Genomic DNA, 27,053 nt, shown 5'->3' on the forward strand with positions numbered 1-27,053 from the left:
AATATTTTATTGGAATCACCTCAATGAAAAATAGAAAAAATATTTTATGTTAATTTATTTAATTATCTAAGAAATAATTTCAATCATTATTTTAATAAATACTATTTAAACAAACAATTAATGTTTAATACAATTAAAATAAGCCGTGCATTCTAGTAGCATATAGATTGGATTGGCTGGAATAATGGGCTGTATGAGAAATTGGGTATGATGATGGTCCATGCGAGTGCCTCCTCAGTCTAATCAAATCACACAAATGGGCTGATTCTTATTCCCTAGTTCCCTCTCAAAATTCCAAATGGGCTCTCCCCGACCGGCCGACTGTCGTTCATCTCACACCGTTTTGCCTCTCTCATTCTACAAGCCGCGGCACCTCCACCTCACCATTCGATCTCCCTCTTTCAGATTCACTAAGGTATTTCTTGATTTAGGATTGAACCTCATTGATTTTTGCGGTTGTTGATTGCTATTTGCGTTCTTTGTGATTGATTACCACTTAATTGTTGTGGGTAATCTTTTTTAAAAAAGTTTTCAAAACTTTCAGAGATTAAAATAAATAAAACTTCTCATTAATTTTTGTGATTAATGTGCTTGGGAAAAAAGAAAGAAGAAGCAGAAGAAGAATGGTTCATAGATTTTCAACTAGATTATTGAATGTTTGCATAGCTTCCCTATGTAAGGCCCATAAATTGGAGAAAGCTGAATCAGTTATTATCGATGGTATAAGATTGGGAGTGCTCCCTGATGTTGTAACTTACAATATATTGATTGATGCATACTGTTGTTTTGGAATTGATGCTGGTTACGCCATTCTCCATCGAATGAGAGAAGCTGATGTTACCCCAGATATTATTTCATATAATTCTTTGATAGCTGGTGCCACTAGGAATCGCCAAATAGCTCGGTCTTTTGATTTATTGGATGAAATGATTCAAAGAGGCATAGCCCCTGATGTTTGGAGTTACAATATTTTGATGCACGGCCTTTTCAAGTTAGGAAAACCAGATTTGGCCAATAGGATTTTTAAGGATATTATACTTGCTGAGTATTCACCTTCTATTGCTACTTTTAACATTATGATGAATGGTCTTTGCAAGAATGGGTATACAGAGAATGCTTTTATGTTGTTTAGGAATTTACAGCGTCATGGATTTGTGCCAGAGTTATTGACTTACAATATTCTTGTTAGTGGATTATGCAAGATTGGTAGATTAGGGTCAGCAAGGAGGGTTCTTAAAGAAATAGTGGAATCGGGCCATGTTCCAAATGCCATAACATACACTACTCTATTGAAATGCTTCTTTAGGAAGAAGAAGTTTGAAGAGGGAATTGAGCTATTGTTGGAAATGAAGAGTAAAGGGTATACATTTGATGGTTTTGCTTATTGCACAGTTATTGGTGCTCTAACTAAGATAGGTAAGGTGAAACAGGCGACTGAATTCATGGTGGACATGATTGAAATTGGTATCGAGCTTGATATAGTATCTTATAACACACTAATTAATCTGTACTGTAAAACAGGTGAGTTGGAAGAAGCCTATAAGTTGTTGGATGAGATAGAAAAGAAAGGGTTGGAGTGTGATAAGTATACACACACTATAATGATTGATGGATTGTGCAGGGCAGGTAACATTGAGGGGGCCGCACAACATTTGAAGTATATGAATATGATGGGCTTTGATTCAAATTTGGTTGCATATAATTGTTTGGTTGATGGGTTGTGTAAGGTTGGTCAGATTGAGGATGCAATCAAAGTCTATAAATCAATGGAGGTAAGAGATTCTTTTACCTACTCCTCTTTGGTGTACAACCTTTGCAGGGACAGGAGGTATCATTCTGCAGCCAAGCTCTTGCTATCTTGCTTACGAAGTGGCATGAAAATACTTAACTCTGCTCAACGAGCTGTTTTGCTTGGTCTTCGCTATTCTGGATTTCCTAGAGAAGCAAAAAGGCTCAAGTCTAAGATTCGCATTGCTCGAATATTGAATCATTGATAATTTAGTCGTTATTTTCGATTTTAGTGTTAAAAGTTGGAAGATTATGTATTTCAGTTGATTTACCATTGAGGATCATTCATTAATGGCAATGGTTCTCTTGGGGTAGTAATCCTGCAGGCCATGATAGAGATCAGCAACTCTGAATCAAGCAGCATCTACTTGTAATGTAATATATATTATTGTATGTAGATAACTTGAAATTGCAAGTCATTTTTGATAACTTTCTTCGAATGAAGAAACTATAATGGCTCATGAAAGTAGTGAGAAAGTTAACACTTATTTAAAGTGTGAAATATAAAAATGTCCTTCAGTGAATGTGGGGTTTATGACACCTACACTATATAGGAGTGTAAACATAATTGTTAGCGATGGACAAAGGATTAGATCACTGATGTATTCGGTACACCTATATCCAGTTCAAAGGTAATTTTGGGAACTTGTTAGTTTAGTTAACTAGCCTTAGTTTAAATTCATTCATCAAATTGTCAACCTGTCGCATTCATAATCATGGACCTAATTGTTAACTTTGTTGTGCTTTAAATTTTCCATGTTATATTCTTGTGGTGTGATCTTTGAAATACTTAGCTAAACAAGTATATCATTGTAAGAAATTTATTATTGCGATGACACCATCATACTTTCGGTGATGCACTATCTTTAAAATGACATGTTTTTGAAAGTGCATTAGACGAGCATCAAAAGTTTTATCGGCAATTCTAACATGTCAATAGAGTAACTTATTAATTAGTGCATTTGACCTATCAATACACGTTTCTTATATCCTAAGTGATTCTCAAGTTTAATTGTGGATACCTCCAACCTGTGAGCTCGACAAGAAATGTTGCGACTCCAAAAATACCACATATGTAGATAAGAGAAGATGAAACAACAAGATGTCAATAGACGTCAGTATAACAAGAAATTGAAACTTGTGTGTTGTCAAGGTTTTGACTCAATAAGATTTTATTGGCAGTTTTCTTTGCTTTTATTTTTCCTTTTCTATCTTGGGTTGTATTACATGACAAATCCTTGAATGGATATCTAATTACAATATGTTAAAAGACAGTTACGAAAGCATTGATATCGACCAGCTACAATTGCACTTGACATTGCTCAGGTTTTCATAGCTTGCCATATTTGGAATTGATAATATTTTCAAACAAAATATTTGGGTAATGACTTTAGTTGATATTTTGGAAGTGTGTTAGCCTATATTTGAATATCGATCATTTGGAGCAATAGATCATTACGAATTAAATTGAATCAAACAAATTAGATCCCTAAAATAAGAAAATGAATTGTCAAACTTAAATACTTATATGAGATATCTTTAAAATATCCTAAACTTTATTATGATATTCTTGATGCTGCTACTGTGGTGGAGACTATGATTGTGGTTGATCCTTATGTTAGAAAGCCCAAAAAGTTTTATGTTTGAAACTTGCATAGATATTATGTACCGAGAGTTTAACACTTAATTTGTCCATTAGGAATTGTTTATTGAAGTGATTGAGTCACTTGGTTTTACAAATTAAATTTTCAGATGGAAAATTTAGTAGAGAGAGGTCTAGATTTTTTGTGCAAATGTGAGGTTGCTATATTGGTATGTAATAGTGATAGGACTTAATAATCATTTGTACGAGATTAAATATAGTGAATTATCTTTCTAAATAAGATCCCACAAATATGAAAAAAATTAAATTACGTAGATATTTATTTTCGCACCTTTTATCTTTTCGTAATTACATCTACGGTTCACTTTGTTGTTGCAATAATTGAAAGCATAAAAAAGAAAATAAATTTGAGGGTTGAGTGTTTGTTTGAATCATGCACATCTCATAAAGGGCAGCTGTATCTCTAGTCGTTGGTGAGATATTGTACCAAAACAACATAAACTCCCAGCTATATATGAACAACCTTTTTCATATTATTTTTTCTCTTACCAAATAAAATGGACTGAACGTAGAAGAACAAGTTGAACACCCACATTGATTTGATTTTCTTTCGAAGCAAGATTTTTGTAGTCTATGCTTTTATTATCTGCTTTTGAACAAGGCAAATATGTTATTTCGATTTATGATGCAGGATCAAATAGGGGGATTTTATAAACAGAGAGAATTAAATTTATTAAATTATTTAAAATTAAGATCAACTTAATATAATTTTATGATAATTAAAAAAATAATATTTTTTAAAATATCAGAACCTATTAAAAACATTGGAAATGAAGTTAAAAGTTTTTGTAATTTAATTACTAAAACCATAATCACATTAATAGTAAAGATTAGGCTTAATCATAAATCGAGTCAATGTAAAATTTTAGGTTCGGATCCAACTCAAAAAATGGGTCTAAAATTTTATTTAAATTCTACTCAAATAAAAATGTTAAATTAAGTCTGGGCTGGTCGTATTAAATTTTTTGTATATAACTTTTTATATAAAAAAAAATTAAAAAATATAATACATCAAATACACTAAAAATATTAAAATAAATATATAGTAAAATAATTATACAATATCTAAATAATAATAAAATAATAAAAATATAATAACAAAATGATAATAAATAACAATAAAAAAATTAGGTAAATTCAGGCCGAACAAAAATTTTTACCAAAAAGTTAAACTCATTTATTTTCATATATTCATTTTTATCCAAACCCTTTCATTTCTCCATCGACAGGTAGCACAGTAAATTTTGCATTTTTTCCCTCTTTCGAGCGCGAGGACGATTAAAAAACATAAAAATTGAACTCTATGACTATTGGCTATGAAAAAGAAAAAAAAAAAATCTGGTCAGTATAAACTTCCTTCAGCTCGGCTGATCTGTTTCCCGCCATATTTAGCTTCTAGACACACCGTCTGGGAAATTAGGGTTTCTCTAGTTCCATGAACTATTGATCTGATTCAATCATCTTCAACGGTTTCAATTGATTTTTCTTAAGTAAATTCCCATTGCCTGAAGTCACCATTCTAATTGCAGCTGACTGTCGCTGTTTCTTGTTCTTCTAATGGAGGAACCTCGCGTAAAGCGCCCCAAAATTTCAAGGTCATAATGCTCTCACAACTTTTCTTTTATGCTTTTAAGTGTTTTTTTAGTTGCTGTTTTCTTCAGGGGGTCGAAAATTAGGGTTTTTTTGTTTTGAAAAGATTTTTTATAGTGATATTCAGTGTCACAATTGGTTACTGAAAAAAGCGCGGGAAAATGTGGGGGAACGGAGGTTCGGGTTGAGAGAAAAATGAGGACTTGAATTTCGAATTTTGGTTTGTTGGTGATAAGAGGAGATACAGTTAAATATTTTGGATTTTTGCCTTTTTTCTGTCTGTCTGCTTCCCGAGAAAATGTGGGTGGGGGAGAAGGGAAATGCGAGAAAAAAGGGAATTCGGAATTATTTTATTAATGAATTGCTAATTATCATATTTTGAACAATCTATAGGGATAAATTGATTTTTTTACATTTTTTTTATCAGGGATGAAGATGACTATTTGCCAGGAAATATCACTGAGATTGAGCTCCATAATTTCATGACCTTCAATCACTTGGTATGCAAACCTGGACCTCGGTTAAACCTTGTCATAGGGCCAAATGGTTCTGGTAAGAGCTCTCTTGTATGTGCTATTGCACTTTGCCTTGGCGGTGAACCTCAGGTTGGTATTCTTTGCTTTATTCTATAGCTTATATTTTGTAGGGTGTTTAAAACTGAGGGTGTTTGACCCTGTACAGCTGCTTGGGAGGGCCACAAGCATTGGTGCATATGTGAAGCGTGGGGAAGATGCGGGATATATTAAGATTTCCTTGAGGGGCTACACTAAGGAAGAGCAGATCGCCATTGTCCGTAAAATTGATACACGCAACAAGTCAGAGTGGTTTTACAATGGTTAGATGTTAAAATTATTGATATGGCTCACTCTCTATAAGAACATTTTTGGTCAATCATGGAATATATATACATTTTATTGTCACGGTTGCATTCGATTGAAAGGGGCTATAAAGTTAACTTTATGAGCTACTTGTGCTTGAATTTCTCAGGTTTCCAGTATATTTTGTGATTAATTGTAATAGAATTTTGCATAGCAAAGAAGCTACTCTTCACTTTTAGTGAATTGGCCTGTAACTGGCCTGAGTGTTTTTAGTTAAATTCAGTTGTTAGTATTTTTTACCTTGTGTATAAGGCGTTCTGATTTTTTTTCCTCCAGGACTTCCTATCATCTTGTTTATATATTTTTTTGTGCTGTATTTTTCTTTGTGTATGGTCCCAGTTTCTTATAGATTACTTGCTTGGATATCTCTTTCTCTCTCTGTATAGAAGTTACCTATTGGTGTTATAGGCTTGATTAAGTATTTTTCTTACTATAAAGAAGGAAATTGATGTGTGATATGGTTTTACTTACCAATGATTTGTTGATTTCAGGCAAATCTGTGGCCAAAAAAGAGATATTGGAAGTAATTAAAAAATTCAATATCCAAGTCAACAATTTGACGCAAGTGAGTTTTGGATCTTACAGTTTGGAAATTACATGTATCATCTTTCTTAACTCAATTTCATGACTGAATTTGCATATTTGGTGTTTCTGAGTGACATAGCATTTTACAGTGATTTTGTGCTTGTTGTCTACTGAGTTTGTTTTATATGGTACTTGCTTGTCCTAATAGTTCCGTATCCAATTTGCCTGTTACATAAATTTCATTTGAGAGGCAAGTATAGATATAAATGAAAATTTCTTTTGGAGGTGGTCACTGTAACCATTTTTGTTGCTTCACTCCACTGTTGTCAAGGTGCTTGCCTAGGTTCTAAGGTTTAGATAAAGCATACTGCCTCACACTCTTCAGTAAGGTGCTTTTGATCAGGTGGCTGCCTTTTGTGACAAAAGGCACGTAAAAGTGTGCCTTGTGTTTCTTTAGTTATTTATTTTCTTTTCTTTAGCTGATTTTTTATACGTAAATAAAAGGAAAACATAAACTATATATACAAGAATAAGACATTTGGTAAGATGATTCATCAACAATTATTGATTGAAGGAAAGGGAAACTATTGAGTCACAATGGATTATGACTTAGTTAATTTAGGCAAATCTTGATTTTCGGAAGGCATTATACAATCTAATGAAACAGTCTCTTAAATAGTTGTTAACAAGATTATATGTCGTATTCCACAGGATTTCCTTTCAAGCTGTATTTCTTTCATACTTTCTGTTTGTTGCTTTTAGCAGTTAAATATTGGCAAGATGCAATACTGAACAGAAAAATCTGGAAATGGGCTGGTGACAGTTATGATTTCTGTTTTTAACAATAAGGACTTTTCCGTGTTTACATTTTAAAATAATATCTTGAAATATAGTAAGGTGTCGTTCTCAACAGGGTTGATTCATTGCTTCAATAGTTTGATAAAAAACTTTACAGATAGATAACACTAGAAGAATTCAGGGGAAAGGACCGTCTTACAATCTGTCTTTTGCAACATTTGTCAATAAATTCTAGGGTTTTGATATCTATATAGGAGGAAGAGTATGGTCTATATTGCTTCTTTGCTTGAGGTTGTTTTATAAGGAAAAAACAAGAAGTTGCTGAACATAGAGCCAAATCGAAGACCCATGAGATGTAATATTATTATCTCATGCTGAGTCTACCTGCTAGAGTCTAAAAGAGTTCATTCTGTTTCCAAAAATCAACATTTTTTAAAGTGGTTTGAGCCTTGGACTTAATATTCAAGCTAGAGGAGTTCAGCTTTGCACTTTATACATTTGTTTATTATCAGGCTTTAATGAATAGCATCCTCTGTATAACATTTGAAGCCTTCAGTCTTAAACACAAATACATATGTCCTTTTTTGCCCTCCCTTGTTTTGCTTTACAATAACGTATTTGTGGTGGATATTAATGGATGCCCAATATCTGTATTCAAATTATAGCAAATATACTATCAATCTATATTGGTACTTCTAACCTGTTACTTGGCTGGATACTAGTTTATATTTCATGATTGGAACTTGGAAGTAGTTAGTATGTGTCCTGCCTGCAAGTACCTGTGTTTTCTTCTTTCTTTCTCCTTGTATTTGGTTTCTGATATCACTTTATGTCCTTTTTGGGGGTTGGGTGGTTCTTTTCTGGGATAGTTCTTACCACAAGACAGGGTTTGTGAGTTCGCCAAATTAACTCCCATTCAGCTCCTAGAAGAGACTGAAAAAGCAGTTGGTGATCCTCAACTTCCAGTGCAGCATTTTGCCCTTGTAGAAAAAAGCCGTGAACTAAAAAAATATCAAAAAGTGAGTTCGAACTCTATTTTTTTTGGTGTTATTGATTTTGTAATCCAATGTGTTTGAACTTCCCTATTTGTTTTAGGCTGTAGATAAAATGGGAGAAAGTTTGAAACAGCTGATAGCCCTTAATGCTGAGCAAGAAAAAGATGTTGAGCGTGTTCGCCAAAGAGATGAACTTCTAGAAAAGGTTTGCCTTTTGTTTTTTATTATCTTAGTTGCTCCATAACATACTGAAGCATTTTTGTGGTAAATTTTAGGTTGATTGTATGAAAAAGAAATTGCCTTGGCTGAAGTACGATATGAAGAAAATTGAATACTTGGAAGCCCAAAAGAGGGAAAAAGAAGCAAAAAAGAAGTTGAATGAAGCTGCAAAGATGCTAAATGAATTCAAAGCTCCCATAGAGTATGATGGCTTGGTTATTTTGATTGTATTGATAACTGAAGCACTCATTTCTCTTCCTATGCAAAATATATTGCTCGATAAGTGATACGTCTTATTGTGGATTGCTGTTCACTTCCTTGTCTAGACATTATACATTTAACTAAAGCCACATTTCAGCCTTAAAATTATAGGTTTCTGTTTCAATTATTTTCTTCCTCTTAGAAAGATTATTATTATTATTATTATTATCATCATGATGATTAGTGATTGCTAAATCAACTATATGATCAAAATTTTCTTTTGTTAATAGGACATTCTATATGAAATTATAGCTAAGAAGTCCTTTGAATCTTGATCTTGAAGATTTTCATTTGTATGCTTACATGCTTTTAGCCCTTCCTTTTAGTATCTTTTTTATTGCTATATTTCCTCTAATTATAGTGAGAATATTCAATAAAAAAATTAATGGTTGCAGAAAACAAAAGCAAGAGAAAACGAAGCTGGATGATCAATGTAAACGCATAAGCAATTTCATGAATGAAAATATTAAGAAACGGAATGATCTTCTGCAGAAAGAGAATGAGGCGGTGTGTTGAACTTGCCATAGCCTTTTGCTGTTAGGCTTTCTGTATATAGTTCAATGAGTGATTGAATAATTTATATTGATATAATGAATAAATTCCACACTTTTAGGCAGTGCAAGCGCGGAGTAAATATAAGGAAATCGAAGATTTGAGGAGAGAAGAAGATTGTCGCAAACAAAGTATTATAGAGGCTAAAATGAAACTTGCTGATGCTGAAAGGGATCTTCAGAACTTGCCTGCATATGAGCCTCCTAAGGAGGAAATTGTAAGTCATATTTATTGGCTTTTTTGTTATTACTTTTTTGCAATCTCTCAGGTAGCTTGGTACTGCATAAAGTGGTTGTAAACCATGATTTATACATAACAGATGTATAGTTATCTGTTTCTAAAAGATATTATTCTAAATTGTAGCTATTTCTCTCCTGATGTACCAATCTTCTATTCTAAGTGCAAAATTCAAGCGATATAGTTGGTTTTTTTTTTTGCTTAATTTTGTCTTTTTGCCCTTAATATTTGATTATTTGTGGCGATTGATAATATAGTGAACGTGTTCAAACTTGATTGTGAAATAAAGAATAAATTGGTATTTACTTTTGGTAAATGGGAAAAATTTCCATGAAGTTGGGAAGATGACCTAATTTTCATTTTGGGACATTGGTAGTATTAATTTACACTTTCATAGAGCTGAGATTGTTATTCGAAGACAATTGGCCATATATATTGGCTCAGAAGAATTTATTAGGATAGCTCAGCTTAATATTTTTATTTTCTCAAAATATATTGCTGATGTTCATTTGCTGTATACTTTTGGAAATTTTGACATCCTGCCTCTGATGTTTTTCAAACTTCTTTTCATCAGGAGAGATTGAAAAGTCAAATTCTGGAGCTAACTTCTTCTGCTCATCAAATGATGCAGCAGAAGAAGGAGAAGGAAAAATCTCTAGGCCAAATGAAAACAACCCTAAGGAACTGTGTCGATGGGTAATGTTTAAATGGTTCAAGTTCTGTTCATCTGCTATTTGAAAATATTTGAGTTATTTGTTGAATTTTTTGATATTTTCCAAAATTTGCAGTTTGAAAGATATGGAGAATACAAAAACTAAACTTCTTCATGCTTTAAAGAAATCTGGTGCAGAAAAGATATTTGAAGCTTATCAGTGGGTGGAATTGCATCGCAATGAATTGAACAAGGACGTTTATGGCCCTGTATTGATTGAGGTACGTGTTTCATAATTCAAATTATTGTGTATATTACTAATAATATATCTGTATTCCCTTACTCTGTAAATGCAAAACTTAGGTGAACGTCTCAAATGAGGTCCATGCTAAGTTCTTGGAAGGCCACGTTGCTCATTACATCTGGAAGGTATGCTCTAACATTATGCCTTTATTTTCTGAATTTCCTTTTATATATTTTCTTATATTCAACACTAACAAGCAGAGGTTACAAAATTTCATTGCTCACTTTTTTCATTGTGAGTTTATTTATGTCCAAGCAGAGGCTAAGAATCCCTGTTGCATTTGCAGTTAAATGTGCTTACTTTGTCCTGTATGAGGTTTATTCATGTTGCACACAGTACTTGGCTTTTTACTGTTCAGGGTCCTTGGTTATACAAGGAAGTTGGCTAGAAAATGTTGGTAAAAGATCTGGTAGAAATGATGCTGATTAGTCAAGTAATTCTGCATTAAAACTTTGAGTAATTTAGAACAAACAAGATTGAGATGAACTGTAATCTTTATTCACATCTCCAAACATACTGTATTTTCATGTATGCAAGGGGCTGTAAATTGATGCTTTCTTCCAAATCTTTCCCTAATTGCCAAAATGCAGTATCTAGCTTAGATAAGTTTTGCCTTGTTGAGGTCTGGCTTGCTAAATTTAAGTCGGTTAAACTGAGCATAAGAGTTTTGAACTTGGCTTGACTCAGTTAAGTGAGCTCTAAGCCAAACATGATCCCCTATTGAACTATTTGTTGAAGCCAAAACAATGGCTTGAAACTCATAAGTTGAAGATTAAAATTTTAACTGTAGCTCATTAGTGCTAAGCCAAACATCATGGGTCAAAATTGCACTTTTCCTAGAATCTGGTTCTGCCCGTGTAGGAGCCCTTCAAAGTTTGGCTTATTTATGGATGCAACCTCCCCTTTGACTTCTCGTCAAGTTTTTTTCTTTGATGAGAAGAACATGGACATAGGAAACACTGGTCTACTGTTTTCAAATTTTGGCCATTAACTAAACTTAATATGAGCACTAGTCTCATTTTGGCCTGTAACAGTATCTTCCAAATTTTGTTTTAAAATAAATAAAACCTGATTGCTCAAGAAAGAAAAATGTTCTTTGGTTTAGAAATGTTGTACCACAGATCCAATGGTCTAGATCCTATTATAGAACTTCCTCTATCTTGTCTTCTTTATTTTCATTATGGGTTATGCGGGTAGAATATCTTTTCTTTGGTCTCCGTACTTGTCTTATGTTTTTGTTTTCATTTTAATCCATAAATTACTACGTTACTTACCTACTCAAAAGATTCAACAGCTACTGTGAGATTTGCACTTACTATTTTATAGGAAATAATGATCTACTATTTGTAATGTTTACTTTTCTTTGATTTCAGTCTTTTATTACTCAAGATTCTGGTGATAGGGATTTTCTTGTAAAGAACCTGCAGCCGTTTGATGTTCCCATTCTAAATTATGTAAGAGAAGAATCTGGTCGGAAAGCACCCCCTGAAATTTCTAAGCAGGTATTTCTTACCAATGGCCCAATTCAGTTTTTTATCCAAGCAGCTCCTAGCAACTTAACATTTGTGTATGTTTTCTTGTAACTGAGCAGATGCATGAACTGGGCATCTATTCCCGGCTCGATCAGGTGTTTGATGCTCCCGCTGCTGTAAAGGATGTTATGTCCTCACAGTTTGGTCTGGAGCATTCAGTACGCCTTGAACTTCCTTGGTCAACATATATATATTTCAACTGAATTTAAAGATGTAATTTTTTAATGTATTTAAACCTTTGATATCTGATCCTTTTTCTTGCTTTCACTTGCTTCTATCAGTATATTGGGTCAGACAAAACTGATAGGAAAGCTGATGATATTGCAAAAGAATTGGGAATTTTAGATTTCTGGACTCCACAAAACCACTATCACTGGTCTGTTTCTAGATATGGTGATAATGAAATGTCAGCAAGAGTAGAACCTGTTCATGATTCACGTCTTCTACTGTGTGGTATTTCCTTACCTTTTCTAGATTGGCCTCAAATTGTAAACTTGTAATTTTCTAAGTTACTTCTTTTAAAGGTTTGGATAGTGGGGAAATTGAAAATATGAGGTGCAGAAAGAATGAGCTTGAAAAGTTAATTGCTGATGCGGAGGAAGGCATAAAATCACTTCAGATTCAGCAAAGGCTGGTTGAAGATGAAGCAGCCAAACTTCAAAAACAGCGGGTATGCTAAAAGAATGGTGTTTACTTTATTTTCTATAAAAGCTTTTAACCAAATGTTCTATGCTAATACATGAATGTGTTTTTTTGATTTGCTTTATTTTGTGATTTTATATGCATGGTCTGCAATTAATATAAATCTCAAATTAGCATTGTCTTGTGGAGCTTATCTTTCCACATATATCTAATTCATTCTTTCTGCAGGAGGAAATGGTTGAAACTGCAAGAAGGGAAATGAGAAAACGAAAAGATTTGGAAAGCTGTGTTGGTAAGTTCTGCAATTTCATTGGTTGCTGTCGAGAATTTTCTTATTCCTTCTTATCATTTGTTTACAATAATTGTTTATACAAATGCAATGTAGAACAAAGGAAAAGAAAATTAGTATCCTTGGAGAGAAGTGGTGATATAGAAACAGCTGTAGATAAGCTCATTGAGCAAGCTGCAAGATCAAATATAGAGCGGCTTAAACATGCAATTAAAGTTAAGGTAAAGATGCTTTTGAGTACATGTTTTCTGTTGTGTTTGCAGACAATAATTTGAAATTCTGTCTGAAACAAGTTACGCACTGGCATTCACTGTAATGTAGTATATGTGTATTTACTCAGTTCCTTTGTTCTTGTGTTGTTAGTTCTTACTTTTTTGTTTTAATAGGATTTGCTGGTTGAAGCTGTTTCCTGCAAATGGAGTTATGCTGAAAAACATATGGCCTCCATTGAATATGATGCAAAGGTATTATTTGGTGAAATATGCAAGAGTAACTTTCTTCCCTATTGATCTGGTGAAATAACCGTGATGACAATTTCTTTACAATTAATTTTTCATCTGTTACAAAACTGTCATGTGTCAAATGTCCATCTATTCATCATCAGTCATCAGAACAAACTACATAAAATTTGCCTTGTTATCGCCATTGGTTGAGCAAATGGCTTCTTTGTATTTACTTACATTTTTTTTATATTTCTGTTTTTATTTTCATTTTCATTTTTGAATTTTACTACCTCCTAGCCTCTTCTCTTGCCCTGGGTGGTTGGCTGCTGTTCGGCTTCTCGGCTTTCCTTATTTTTTCTTCTTTACCTCTCACCTTCATTTCACTCTTCACCCCCTCACTCTATTGTTTCACTTTCCCAGTTTATCTGTCAAATCACCGGATCTTGTTGATAGGACACCTGGATCAGATGGCTCAATTTGATGCTTCTGTCCTCCTTTGTTTCTTTTTTTCCCTTTTTCTCATTAAAATTTCTATGTTTTTTCTTGTTCACTGTTTCTATATTAGTACTTCGCTGCACTATTTTTTCTCCCTTCCCATTTTCTCTCTCTTTCTCCCTGGGTTTTTTTTTAGTCAATAAAAGGGGGTTATTTACATTTTAGGTCACTTAATTTAGCATCAACTTTCTTGTAGATCACAAACCTTTAATTTTCTCAAATTACATCACTGAACTTCTGTTATTAACAAATTAAGTCACTTATGCTAATTATGTTAGATAATTCTTATGGAAAACTTGGCTCAAAATGCATACATGGGGTCAATATGAAATCCCAAAGTTGATTCTATTTAGAAAATAAGTCAAGTATGCATGCTAAGACAGCTTTCATATTAAAATTATTTAATGGAATTGGCGTTAGTATCTAATTTTTTAATAATAGAAGCTCTCTGATATAAATTGATGAAATTGAAGTTTTGTGACTTGCATGAAAAATTGATGCTAAGTTCAGTAACATAGAATGTAAATTACCCTGATGGAAAGCTGTCTGGATTTCTGCCTATTTACATGTGGCATTTGTGGAGTTGATATGGAAATTTGTCTGGTGTCTAATGTCTGTTTCACATCAGCACTATTACAAAATTTTGACCAAAAATTTTGAATTGTCTTCTTTCCTTTTTCATGGATGGGAATGGAACTTTCTTTAGGGATCAGAGAATGCTGGCATAAGTTATTGACTACATAATTTTGTATTTCTAATTCGTCAATCCCTGGTTTTTGTTGGTCTTGCAATGTTATAGATTATAGACTCGGAAGTCAATCTCAAGGAGCAAGAGAAGTTTGCTTACCAGGCATCAGTGAATTTACAGAATTGTGAGTTATTTGCTTCCTTTTTCTTTCTTTAAATGTAATTTTAGGTTCATCTCTTGATGGAAAGCTGGCAAGGTGGATTGCATTATGGCTTGCCTTGTGCATTTAATATGCAGAACATTCTTACTCTCATCTTGCCAAAAGAAAGAACATTCTTATTCTCTAGAGTTCATAGTTTCTGGAAATAGTTCCAGGTTCATTTGTTGCCACAAATTTAATATTCAGAATTTTTTTGCTTCATATTTTTGTAAAATATTTTACATAAATGCATTTCTTTGCTAGGTTAATGCTAATGTAAATGTTTAAGGGATGGATACTTTGGGTGGAGTATATAATTTTTTCAATTGATTGGATTTCAGTGTGTCCCTTGAAGTAGGCAAATCCTTAGTTTCTTTTCTCAGATATAAGCAAAATCTCTTTATGATTGAAATCTTTGTACTTTTTTGTTTATTTATATAGCCTAACGTGAATGTTGTTGACTGAAAAAAAAAAACAATGATTTACTTATTTACTAAACTAGGATATACTGGAATGATGATTACATGGAATTCTTTTGTGTGTGAAATATTGTTTTCCAAAAAACTTACTTTTTCCAATTTTCTTCTTGATTAGGTCAACAAGATGTAAAGGATTATTCTCAACAACTGTTGGCTGCCAAGAGAAATGCTGAATCAATTTCCATCATTACTCCTGAACTTGAAAGGTTATTTCTTCAGGTTTGTTTCTGTTTTGGGTTGAAGCAGAACCATGAAAATTTATTATTCCTTCGAATTTGTTATGAGCACCTATTTTCCAGGTTTACAATTTTGGATGAGTAAAACTTCATTCATCTACAGTGCTAAATTCTTCACAAATTCACTATTGTGATTCCAGACTAGTATGGATTGAATCCACAGAAAAGCAATTCTGCTGGACAATTAATCAATAAGTTTGATTCAATCCCAGAAGAGATTATATATATATATTTGAAACTGATCACCGGAGAATACGGGCTAACATCAATAAGTTCGGACTCAATCCCAGGAGAGAGTATATATATATATTTGAAGCTGATCACTGGAGGGTACAGGCTAACTAATAGACTATAGTGCATGTGTAATTGGTCCTTATAATTTTTTATGAGTATCAAGGTTTGTTGCCACAAATTGGGGCTGAAATTTGCAGTCAGTGAATATGCTTTCTTCTTGTTGTTCAGTTATGAGATTAGATAACAAGTTTCATTTTTCTTCCTTGGGTAGTTTTGATTTCACAGTTTTCTCACTTTTTTTTAAAATAGGAATATAAATCATCTAGATTCTTCCTTTTTGTTCAAAGGTAATATTAATATATGTGAAATGTTTATTTCAAAAATCTCTTCTAGAACACTAGTTTGTTTCATCAGTTCAACTTGAATTGGTTGAGCTTTTTTGTTCTCCGGACATTTATTAATTCTTCCTAGTTTACCTGAAGATGCCAACTACAATTGAGGAATTGGAGGCTGCTATACAAGACAACATTTCTCAAGCCAATTCTATTGTTTTCCTAAACCAGAACATACTACAGGAATATGAAGATCGTAGACGTCAGGTATTTTTGTGTCATCTTCGTTTTTTCTTTGGTATGTTACTAAAATCTCATCTGTAGTGCATATATCACAGATAGAAACCATTTCTGCGAAACTGGAGACGGATAGCAAGGAACTACAAAGGTGCTTAGCTGAGATACATACTCTGAAGGTGAGAGAAGTCATCTTATGTTCTTGTTGTAACTATGAAACGTTGTGGCATTATGAAAATTGATGATATTACTGCCTGCTGTTTGTGGTAATAATTACTATGTTTGTGCGATGCATGTGAAAAGTACATGCATTATTTGGAAAAGGGACTTTGCAGTTGTCTCTTTATAACATGTTTACCTCCTCTTTCCAACTGCTCCTTCTCCTGCTTGTGGTTTTTAATTTTGGCATAATATCCCATTTGTCTCCTAAATTAAGGAAATTCTTCAAGTTACCGACCTTATGTGGTGCATGTGCTAAGACAGATGTTCAATGCAGTACCCAAACTTCCATTCTGTCTATCAATGTGTCCTAATGTGTCTAGTGGCATGCCAATTGGTCAATTGATGTGCCATGTTGCCAAGTAAATTCCACCTCATCTTGTGAAGTGATGATTAGAATAGGTGCATGATGGCCTTTTTCTCGGGGGTGTTGGAAATTCTCTTCTTTCTTACATTGCAGTTTCTCTTTCTTCTTCATCTGAGTTTGCTTTTAGGTTAATATAATTTGCGACCCCTAAACTTGGCTACTAGGTCCATATTGGTACTTGTATCTTTTCTAGTCCACTTTGGTACCTTAATTTGGCAAATAGGTCAAGGTTTGATGACGTGGAACTCTGAGATTATACCATCTCATCACTTTGACATTGTGCCACATTATCAAGCTTTTACGTTTCCCAAGTTCAGAGACCAAAATGGACCTAGTTGTCAAGTTTAGGTGCTAAAGTGGACAAAAAAAAGTACAAGTACCAAAGTGGATCTAGTTGCCAAGTTCAGGGGCCAGAGATTACATTAACACTTTTTCTTTATGGAGGAGTTGCCTTTTTTCTACTTTTATTTCCTTGAATTCTACTTTTAGCAAACAGAGATTGATATGATCATTTGATAATTATTATTTTGTTTCAACTTTTCCCCCTTAAAAACATGGTTTTTTAGTGATTAACATAATATTTTTCAAATGTTGCATTCATTATTGCCATATTATATTTTTCGCGAGTCATTTAACAGCTTGCTGTTGAAACTTCAATATGGTTGTACTGTTTCCTATTAACTTAAGCTCTTAGGTAACTTGTCATATAAGCTTTTGGAGGCTTATTATTTTTTCTGTTGACTACTCCTATTTGAATCACTCTGTTGACTACTCGTTCCTCTCTGGATTTTATAACAGTTTGGTGCCTGTGGCATTGTTTCTATTTATTACAGATATTGGTCTCAATTTTGTTTAATACCTCAATAAATCTTGTAACTGTTAAATGCAGGGAAGTTGGCTTCCAACATTGAGAAATCTTGTTAGCCAGATAAATGAAACTTTCAGTCGTAACTTCCAAGAGATGGCAGTTGCAGGAGAAGTTTCACTGGGTATCATATATTATTACCTTTTAGAGTTCACTACATGCTATCTGTGGTTTCCTATTCTGATTTAATGTTTTCTTTCAGATGAGCATGACACCGATTTTGATCAATTTGGGATACTTGTAAAAGTGAAGTTCAGGTGGGTTTCTGAACTTGTTATTACGTCACCAATATGACAGAATCTTTGGTATGGGGTTTATGCATTTTGAAATAAAACATCACATTTGTCTGTTTTTCAGTTTTGGAGTGATGTGTGGGATATGTTTGCTATGAGGGATCAATTACAATTTGCAAAAGTCTTTTCAATGTAAAAGCTTAATGTTCAATGGGAGATCTTTGCTCTATTAAAAGACTGTATGCAGTCGATAAATATCATTATATTAATGGATGACACCATTTGTTATTCATGTTCTGGTTTTAAAATAGCTGAATCAGATATTGCCTTAAAGGATAATATTTGAACATTAAGGCACTGAGATTAGTGTTTTGAATGTTAAATGTTGGCCTTTTTGTTTTCCTGCTTGGAATCCATTTGCCAATAAACACTTCTCATCAAGGTCACTATATTGCTTAAAAATCTTAGATGCTTTCCTGAGTGGTAGCAATGATACTAACTTGATAATTCCTGATCTAAATTTCTCATCGCCTATCAAATAAATGCAACTCTAGTGTGATTTATCATATTAAAGTAATATAATGGACATTTTCTATTGAATGTGATTCCACTATTATATTCATATGCTATTGATCACTTTTTTTGGCAGTTGGACTGGAATAAATGAAAACAGAATAGCTATAGTATTATGCTTGCTCATTCATAAATATTTAAACCATGCCCTTTATGGTGTATATCTTTATCAAACACCTGTCTTTAGACCAATTCCGTATATATCTTTCTTAATAATTTGTTAGCTGAGAGAAGCACTCTTTATGTTTTATTTATTTGTCTAGGACTAGTGTAAGTTATATGCCCTGGGTGTCACTTCACTACATTTTGTTATATGATATACAATGATTCCAAGACTATGTTTGCCTTTAAAACTGAAGAATTTCTTATGTGATCTATGTTTCTGCACGGTTAATACTATTAAATCTTGATTTGTTTTTTTGGTGTTGTCCATCAGGCAAGCAGGTCAACTTCAAGTTCTCAGTGCTCACCATCAATCTGGAGGGGTATTTCAATCAAATTCTGTAATTCATGAATCAATTTGGAATAGCATTTTTTTTGCTGCAATTTTGAGTTTCCTCTTTGTAGGAACGTTCAGTTTCAACGATTCTTTATCTTGTTTCTCTTCAAGATCTCGCTAATTGTCCCTTTAGGGTGGTTGATGAGATTAACCAAGGTAAGCCTGAATCAACTTCTACGCACCATGTTACTGGTACGTGTTGCATAAAAATCCTCATTGATTATTCTTCTGTCTTCTTCCTTGTCCCAGGAATGGACCCCATTAATGAAAGAAAGATGTTTCAGCAATTAGTACAGGCTGCCAGCCAACCGAACACCCCACAGTAAGCATGAACATAAGCAGGAGATGCTGTTTTCTTTTTAAACTCTGTAGTTTATTGACCTTGATTTGGCTAATGGTTAAAACTTGCTGCTGTGTTATAAATTTAGTTGTCATTGAAAAGTTACTGCTATACGTACTTTGCACCTTTTTTTTCTTTCTGTAAACTAGGGTTTAGGGTTTATGCTGAGCATCAGTATAGATAACAAAAATGAAGATAATCGGATTAGGCTGGGAAGTAAATGTTCAAAACAGATGATAAGGCGAGTGTTAAGTTGCTTCTCCTATTTAAAAAACAACAACCTAAAACTGGCCTTAATTGATAAGGATTTTGATGTTGTGGACCAAATCAACTAGTTTGGCTTAATGATTGATAGAGGTGAGGCTGATTAAAATAGGTTCATATATGTATATTTAAAGTCGAGCTTCATGGTCCAAAATTTAGTAGTAGCTGTTGATATGCCAATTATCTTTCTCTTGTACACAGTGCTAGTTGCTGTTGATTCTAAATTTATGAACAATGTGATGTTTTTTTTTTACAGTTTGGTAAAAGCGTGTTTTGTTGTAGATTGAAGTTTGTTTTAAACATTGTGGCAGGTGTTTCCTACTTACACCAAAGTTGCTACCAGATCTGGAATACAGCGAGGCATGTAGCATTCTGAATATAATGAACGGTCCTTGGATTGAGGAACCCTCTAAAGGTTAGACACCCACGGTTGCCATTGTGTGGTTTCAAATAGTAGTAGGATACAAATTTTTGTTAAGAGAACTCATACATATGTCTACATGTGTTGTTGTAATTCAGTATGGAGAAATGGAGACTGCTGGAGCACCATTGCAGGGTTAGCAGAAACACGTTGATGATGAAACATCATCCCCGCTGAGGATGTATAGGACAGAGAGGAGAGAAGATGACAATCAATTGTTGAGGAATATATAGTTAAAATGAAAATGAGGTTTTGTATTGTAATTGGCAGCTTTTTGGGAAAACATATCAGCTTCATTGTGTGGGTTTTTGGTCCGTGTAAAGATGGTTAGAATCATGAAGTAGGTGTATGATTTTTTATTATTTGTAATGCGCCAAACTTGATTCAGGTGTAAAGATGGTTTTTTTTATTCTTTCTGAGAAATATCTTGTTATTTTTCCCTTTCTCAACTTGTTTAATTGTGTGAGGCTGTTAGTGAAGATTTTCTGGTTAAGGGCATTCTGGATGTTTAAACTGCTCGAAGTAAACAAAATGTGAATGCAAGCACATTTTCCTTTTAGAATGAACATTTCCAAATCTGATATCTCCAGTGCTACCTTTTGAATAGAGATTATCTTATTAAATGGCTGGGAATATTCTTGCCATAACAAAAAGAAAAAAGTAGAAAGAATTTTTTTCTAACTTATACTATTTAGTAAATTAATTGCTTCACTGTCCAAGATGGTAGGATGTGATTACTAATTGTTTTAAAGATGATAATACCATGCTAATTAGAAAAAGGTGGGCTGTTTAAGTATTTGCTGCTTCCTGCATTAGAAATCAACAGTCTGTAGGACTTTGCAGTATGATGATTGATATATTTACGTTTCTTGTAGCTGCACGTGATCTGATAATGCTCTTAAATTGACCAATCATTGTCAGCAATTGATCAATATTTGTAATGGTTTTGTTGAATTAAAGATCTAATTGCTTGATACATTTAGGGCAAAGCTACATCGGGCAAATGTGAATTTTCTTTCTGAACCTATTGAAGATGGGACAACTGGAGCAGTGATAGTTCTTACAATTCCAGATGCTCAGCGCACGATGCTTGCTTATCAGGTTAGATGAAGCTACAGATGTCATTACAAGTTGCCTAAAGTTGAAGCTATAGTGTTATTTCCTACTTCTTGCAGTTCAATCGTTATTTATTCTCTGTTAAAGTTTGCACGCACAGTCCTCGCAACTTATATTGCAGACTTGCATGCATGCATAATCACTGCTTCATTTTCATTGTTAAAAAAATATGATGCTGCATAAAAACCGAATTCCCCTTAAGTATGGAGAAATTGAATAAAAACCGGAACCAGGATCTACTTTTTGTTTCATTATTTGTTTGCTTGTTGCTGTTCTATTGACATCATCTCAGGGACGATGAACTTGTTCAGCCACTTTAATCCATGCACTTTATAATAAATGGAAAATTCTTACCATGATTAAAAAAATCCATGAAGGAAAACCTGTTTAAAAATGAACAACATAGTTACTTGTAGCTTTCTCTAATGTTTTAGTACCTGGAAAATAAGTAAAACATGAATGAAGCCTTAGCCCATAAAACATAATAATCTTACAAATAAAATTTTATGTTCGAGCAAACTCCTTTTCATGCTACAACGCTTTACGCTAAATTATTTTGTACATTTGCGCATCTTGTGCAAATGTTCTTAAAAGTAACATCCTGCCTCGAACTCTCTGATGTCTAAGTTTCATTAGAGCATGTGTATGTTCCGGGAAGGGAATGGCATGATATCCTAATATATGTCTTCATCTTGTTATTTCAGTACATCATCGACTATTAATTATGATTCTTGCTTGGCCAATGTAGTCTCCTAGACAAATATATTTGTGATTAAGGGCTATTTATTTGAACTTCCTAATACCATCAGAACCATTATAAAGGCTTGTGAAGAAGCTCGCAGGGGTGGCGCACTTGTAGCAGTCACAGCATCAGATGTCTCCTGCATCGAGTGACATTATGATGATTTCTGATAAGTTTGTTACCAAATTTGGTCAACCCTATTATTGGCTTTTCGTGCTTGTCTTTGGAATGTGTTCATATACTTCAGAAAAAACAAATCCGAAAATGTTGTACATTAAGCACATTGTGGTAAAACAGTTATTCGAAGCTTTTCATTTAGGATGCTAAACCCTTCAATCCCCCCTCCAAGGTTGAACGTAGTGTATACAGTCATAACTCAGCTATATAATTCAAGGATGGCTAATATATTTGAACTTGTCTTTACCGGAAAGGGTTTTTGTCTAGATGAAAAAGATTCACTTGTTCTTCGCGTCACTAGGTTCTAGGAGAAGCTATTTACGGTGCTAGAAGAGTACTAAAACATTCTTGAGAAATATAAAAAACCTTGAGCTCACTACAATTCATGTTCTGTGGGAATAAATATTTTCATTAAGTTCTCAAATATTAATTGTTTTGCCTTTTTATGTTCAGGGAAATTGCTGGCAATTACGTGGATTTTCTGTGAGAGCTTTATGGCATTTTTCCTCAAAAGAAAGCTCTGTTTCAGCAACAACTCAGCCACTTTGTTCCCTTGGTCTCAGTTACAGATGGACGTAGAGGATCTTACTTGGGTGTAAAAGGAGAAGCTGTATATATTCCTCCTCCATGTGTACCGGTGGACACTGGTGCCGGTGATGCATTTGCATCTAGTATTTTGTATGGTTACAAAGTGTCTCGGAATTGAAAGTCATGGGTACATTAGCAGCTAGGATTGCAGCCACAGATGTTGGGCAACAGGGGACTCGACTTAGTGTTCAGGATGCCGTTGATTTTGCCGAGTCATTTGCATTCAACTTCGGAAGTTCTAGTGTAATGTCAGATGTAGGTTCAGGTCATATTCCCAGCTTATGACGTATTTTCCTTGAGGCCGCATGTTAATTTCTCCGTTCTTATATTTTCCATAGCTTGTAACCTTGGATCTTGTCCGCTATGTTGTTTTAACGCTTCATTTTTCTTGAAGTATCTATCTCTGACAGTCATGCCCATCGGCATGGGTGATCTTCCAAAGATCCTTGGAGAATCTTGAGAAAAATTGAAGACAATTGTGTCGGTAACCTATTACGGGTTCCAAGTAACATAGATTGTCCCTGCAAACATTGCTGGCAGCAATTTGTGTTACCATTGATTCAAATTTGATCATTATTCCAATGTCATGCAGTATCAATATCATGAAATTACGTCTCGCGTTCTCTTTCAGCTGTGCCTATCTTTCATCTGGCCAGAGCAAATACAAGGATCAATATTCAATTGTATATGGGAACACATCAAGGCCTTGGAATGGAACTATGCTTCTAGGACTCCACTCCTGCACTTGGAAAGACTTACCAAATTAAATAGGACTACTGTCTAGTTAACACAATATCGATATTTCTTTTAATAGATATTAAGGAAAATAAAAAAGTCAATACATATTCTTTTCATTACAACAATATATTATGATTGGTCTTTCCATTTCATGGTCTAAGTTACAATTATTTTTCTTAAAAACTCTTTCCACCCCTAAATTTTTTGTTCAAATTAATTTTTCACCCTAAAATTCAAGCCTTAATGTAAGAACAATTGTTAAGTTCAAACGTCAATATGAAAATAATTGTTAAATTGAAAATTCACTTAGAAAAAAAAATTCAAATTCCGATGCGAAACAATACAAGAACGAAATCAGACAAAAACAATTCAAATATTAACAAAATCATATTGTCTTATATTTATCACATACCCTTTTGTAAATTAAATATTTAATCCTCCCATAACTTGGAAAGTTAATTGGTATAAAATTTAGAGTTGAATCAATAATTTTATAACCCCTTCTCCCACTAAAACATTATTTAAAATACTTAATTTCACAGGATAAAAATTGAAATTACTATAGAGATTCACCCCCTAAAAAACTCCATTTAAAAAATTTAAATTTAAATTCTAGTATTATCAACTCTGCTTCATCTTAATATAAAATTATATACAAATATGAATACAGTATCAAAAGGCTGCACATCAACCTACTCATCTTAAAACTTTTCCCCTTATTTATCTTCACTATTTCCCTTTTTTCTTGTATGTGTGATTGGGATTCCAACACCGGCCTCAAAACACAAAGGCTCAGACGTCGACATTACTTCCTATATCTTTTCTCTTTTCTGTAAAATGTATATACACAATATGTTTCACAATACTATAACAAAGAGTTTTGACTATAATATTTATACTACTATCCTATAATGAGCCTCCCATAGGAGCTCGATGAGGTACTCCCTTCCTCCTCCTGGCCGTAGGTGGCGGCGTCGATGGCGTGAAGCTTTGCTGTATGTTCTGTATACCCTCAATGCTAACACTTATGTTTAGCGACTCACCTTCTGAGTACTCCATTTCTGTGGATAATTTTCCTTTCTTAATCAACTTCTTCGATGTCCCAACCACCTGAATTAACCCAAATTTAAACTCTGAAAATAAGATAATATTATTATAGGAAAAATAATCATCTCGGTCCTAAATAGTAAAATGAACATAAAAATTAATTAAAAAACTCAAAGGGGTTGATATAAAATTTTAAACATCAAAATTAAACAACCATTTAGTTTGGAAGAGCTTAAATTAAATAATTAAAATTTGAAGACTACAAAAGGGTCATGTACAAATTTATCTATTCTATTTTTATTTATGATTTGACCTAAATTTACCAGAAACTTGGACCATATGCTTCATCAATTTCTAGTAAAATTAACATGGAACAAGTTATTAAATGGAATGGATAGCGAATCTACTTCAAATATCAAGTTAGAAAGACATTTGAGAGTTTTGATACCCTCAGATATTTGTAATATCTGATGAAATAGACAAAGCAAGCTCCATTTTCATCACCACACTCTCAAATAGAAGAATCAGATAATGTGGACTTTTAACAATAGCCATAAAAATGTTAAGGCAGGAAGAAGATGAATGGAAATATATAGGGTAAAAAAGATTCATAAAAATCCAATTTTTATACATATATTATCAAATGCATTGCAGCCACATGATGGGACACAAGTTGTCCAGTTATATGTTCATTGATTTTGTTTTTGAAAAGAAAAAGACTAAAGGGTACCTTGCAACCAAGAGAGCAGAAGGTGAAGGAATCAAGGAGGCTGCGGTGGCAGACATGGCAGGTATTCGTAACACCTTTGCCCAACCTAGGCTGTGGTCTTTCATTCAAGAACACTATCCGGGCACTGTTTATTATGTATGTTTGAATCCCTGTTATGTCTATCAGTTTCTGAATCTCTGAAACCCTTATCACATCATGGTACGATGATCTCCTTATCTGCAACATTCCCCACATTTATTCACCCTACCTTTACAAATTAATACAAGTTTTAATGATTTATACCTGAATGGTTCTATGGTCCTTGTGATAAGCAAGGCAAAGTGAACAAAGCGCTCCATTCATGCATTCCAAGCAATACATGTTGCATTCACTCTTATGAGCATCTGGGTGCAGCTTGCATTGACCAAAGAAGCTTGTTTGAAGCAATGGTCTCAGCCATGGCGGCCACTTCATATCCTCATCCTCATCATCTTCATCATCTGGTCCTCCTCCTCCCTAAATTATACATAACCCAAATTTATTTCATCATCAGCTTCTGTATACAATCAAATACTATTCAATAATAGATAATCAATATCCAACAAGGCTGGCGGCCTAACCATGATTCTTCTGCTTTTTGGTCTGATTTCTCTAACGCTACTTGTTTCTTCTTGGTCGATATTTATCATCTAGAGCTAAACAGAAATTTTCTAGGAAAACTTTTTTTTTCCAAGAAAAAAGAGAAGTCGGTCAGTTTGAAGTGGTGAGTGGTAGATGGGGTAATGGGAGACGCTTATCTTGAGCTTAAAAGTCTTCCAATCGAATCTCTATCCGAACCTAAACCAATAAACCCAAAAATAATATTATTTAAGATGCGTTTGTTTGAAGGAAGTTCACTAGATTCTTTAATTTTATTTACTTGGACAGAAAAGATTGAGGGTTGGCAAGTTGGAAGCCATGACGTGTGGTGGCTTCCAACGTTAGACGTTTGGAAGTGAGAGATTTGGACATGTAAGAGAAAAAGTAATGAATCATCCAAAATACAAGGAGACTGAAAAGGCCATGTGTTGGACATATTTTTAATACTATGGCATGGTGATAGAGTCTAATTGTTGCCAGTTCTAGTAAATACCTTTGCGGAGAGGACAAATGTATCTCAATCGTGTAAAAGCCGTCATACTTGGTTTGTCGGTTTTAATAGAATTATCAAAAGTCTCGGAAACCCAGTTTGCCTATTCCGACACTTTATGGTAGGCTGAAACAATTCATGATAGTCCATCATCGCACCATCAAATCAGACAACATAAGAAACAATAGATACACAACGCAAGTATTGTTTTTAATTGGGTTAGTAGTCAAATTGGTCATATTGTTTATTTTTGATCAATTTGGTTTAAATAAAAAAATATTTAAAATTGGATTGGGGTTGTGACCAAGGGTGTGGGGGTCGGAGGCCCTTGCGGCATGGATCATGCCGCACAAGTAAAATCCGTATAGAACTACACTTATTCTATTTGACAAAATAGAATAGAGTTTTTCAACCTTTAAATAGATATAACCAAAACTCCTCTTGTATCATTCTGTTTTTAACATTAGTGAATTTCTCCTCCTTTACCTGTGATTTTACCTCGGTGATTTTCCCTCGAAAGGATTTCCATATAAAATCTGTGTGTTTTTATTTTTCTTTTCTTATTACTTTGCAATTGTTCTATTGTCATTATCGACGTCTATTATAACAATTATAAAAATTAATTTAACTTTTTTTTTGGCTCAACTGGTTTGTATCGGTTTGTGAGTTAATTAATTTTTATACCTCTCATCGGATTGATACTTTGATTAATTTTCAATCTAACCGGTTCTTTGAGAATCACATTGTGAAAGAAAATT

General features: G+C 33.7%; 3 protein-coding genes and 1 pseudogene across 6 annotated transcripts; 3 read left to right on the top strand and 1 right to left on the bottom strand.

The window, feature by feature from the left end:
• The first annotated feature begins 212 nt into the window (after positions 1-212).
• Positions 213-2,433, top strand: LOC107918514 (putative pentatricopeptide repeat-containing protein At4g17915). Its single transcript, XM_016848085.2, has one exon. The coding sequence runs from the start codon at positions 624-626 to the stop codon at positions 1,992-1,994; it is 1,371 nt and encodes a 456-aa protein (XP_016703574.2). The 5' UTR covers positions 213-623; the 3' UTR covers positions 1,995-2,433.
• Positions 2,434-4,715: 2,282 nt separating this feature from the next.
• LOC107920194 (structural maintenance of chromosomes protein 5) lies at positions 4,716-20,489 on the top strand. 3 transcript variants are annotated; one of them, XM_016849761.2, is made up of 30 exons: positions 4,723-5,046; positions 5,469-5,646; positions 5,723-5,876; positions 6,411-6,484; positions 8,112-8,261; positions 8,338-8,442; positions 8,513-8,658; positions 9,113-9,224; positions 9,331-9,486; positions 10,081-10,202; positions 10,295-10,439; positions 10,522-10,587; positions 11,836-11,964; positions 12,054-12,152; positions 12,276-12,447; positions 12,519-12,664; positions 12,865-12,928; positions 13,022-13,146; positions 13,312-13,389; positions 14,663-14,735; positions 15,345-15,448; positions 16,182-16,298; positions 16,370-16,447; positions 17,744-17,843; positions 17,922-17,976; positions 18,962-19,010; positions 19,093-19,180; positions 19,274-19,346; positions 19,940-20,043; positions 20,148-20,489. In XM_016849761.2, the coding sequence occupies exons 1-30, from the start codon at positions 5,009-5,011 to the stop codon at positions 20,201-20,203; spliced, it is 3,156 nt and encodes a 1,051-aa protein (XP_016705250.2). In that variant the 5' UTR covers positions 4,723-5,008; the 3' UTR covers positions 20,204-20,489. The 3 variants fall into 3 exon arrangements, with proteins under 3 accessions (XP_016705251.2, XP_040965085.1, XP_016705250.2); XM_041109151.1 differs by lacking the exon at positions 20,148-20,489 and having other exon boundaries at positions 4,719-5,046; positions 19,103-19,180; XM_016849762.2 differs by lacking the exons at positions 17,744-17,843; positions 17,922-17,976; positions 18,962-19,010; ... (2 more) ...; positions 19,940-20,043; positions 20,148-20,489 and having other exon boundaries at positions 4,716-5,046; positions 16,356-16,447.
• Positions 20,490-22,302: 1,813 nt separating this feature from the next.
• LOC121224988 (uncharacterized) lies at positions 22,303-23,065 on the top strand (annotated as a pseudogene).
• Positions 23,066-24,028: 963 nt separating this feature from the next.
• Positions 24,029-26,014, bottom strand: LOC121202934 (protein RGF1 INDUCIBLE TRANSCRIPTION FACTOR 1). Of its 2 annotated transcripts, none has more exons than XM_041109152.1 (4): positions 25,787-26,014; positions 25,470-25,682; positions 25,188-25,403; positions 24,029-24,520 (listed from the first exon to the last, which is right to left on the bottom strand). In XM_041109152.1, exons 1-4 carry the CDS (start codon positions 25,853-25,855, stop codon positions 24,317-24,319), a joined length of 702 nt encoding a protein of 233 aa, XP_040965086.1. In that variant the 5' UTR covers positions 25,856-26,014; the 3' UTR covers positions 24,029-24,316. The 2 variants fall into 2 exon arrangements, with proteins under 2 accessions (XP_040965086.1, XP_040965087.1); XM_041109153.1 differs by having other exon boundaries at positions 24,191-24,543; positions 25,787-26,006.
• Between the last annotated feature and the right edge of the window lie 1,039 nt (positions 26,015-27,053).

This window comes from Gossypium hirsutum, chromosome D13 (genome assembly GCF_007990345.1).
Source record: "Gossypium hirsutum isolate 1008001.06 chromosome D13, Gossypium_hirsutum_v2.1, whole genome shotgun sequence".
NCBI classification, from domain to species: Eukaryota; Viridiplantae; Streptophyta; class Magnoliopsida; order Malvales; family Malvaceae; genus Gossypium; species Gossypium hirsutum.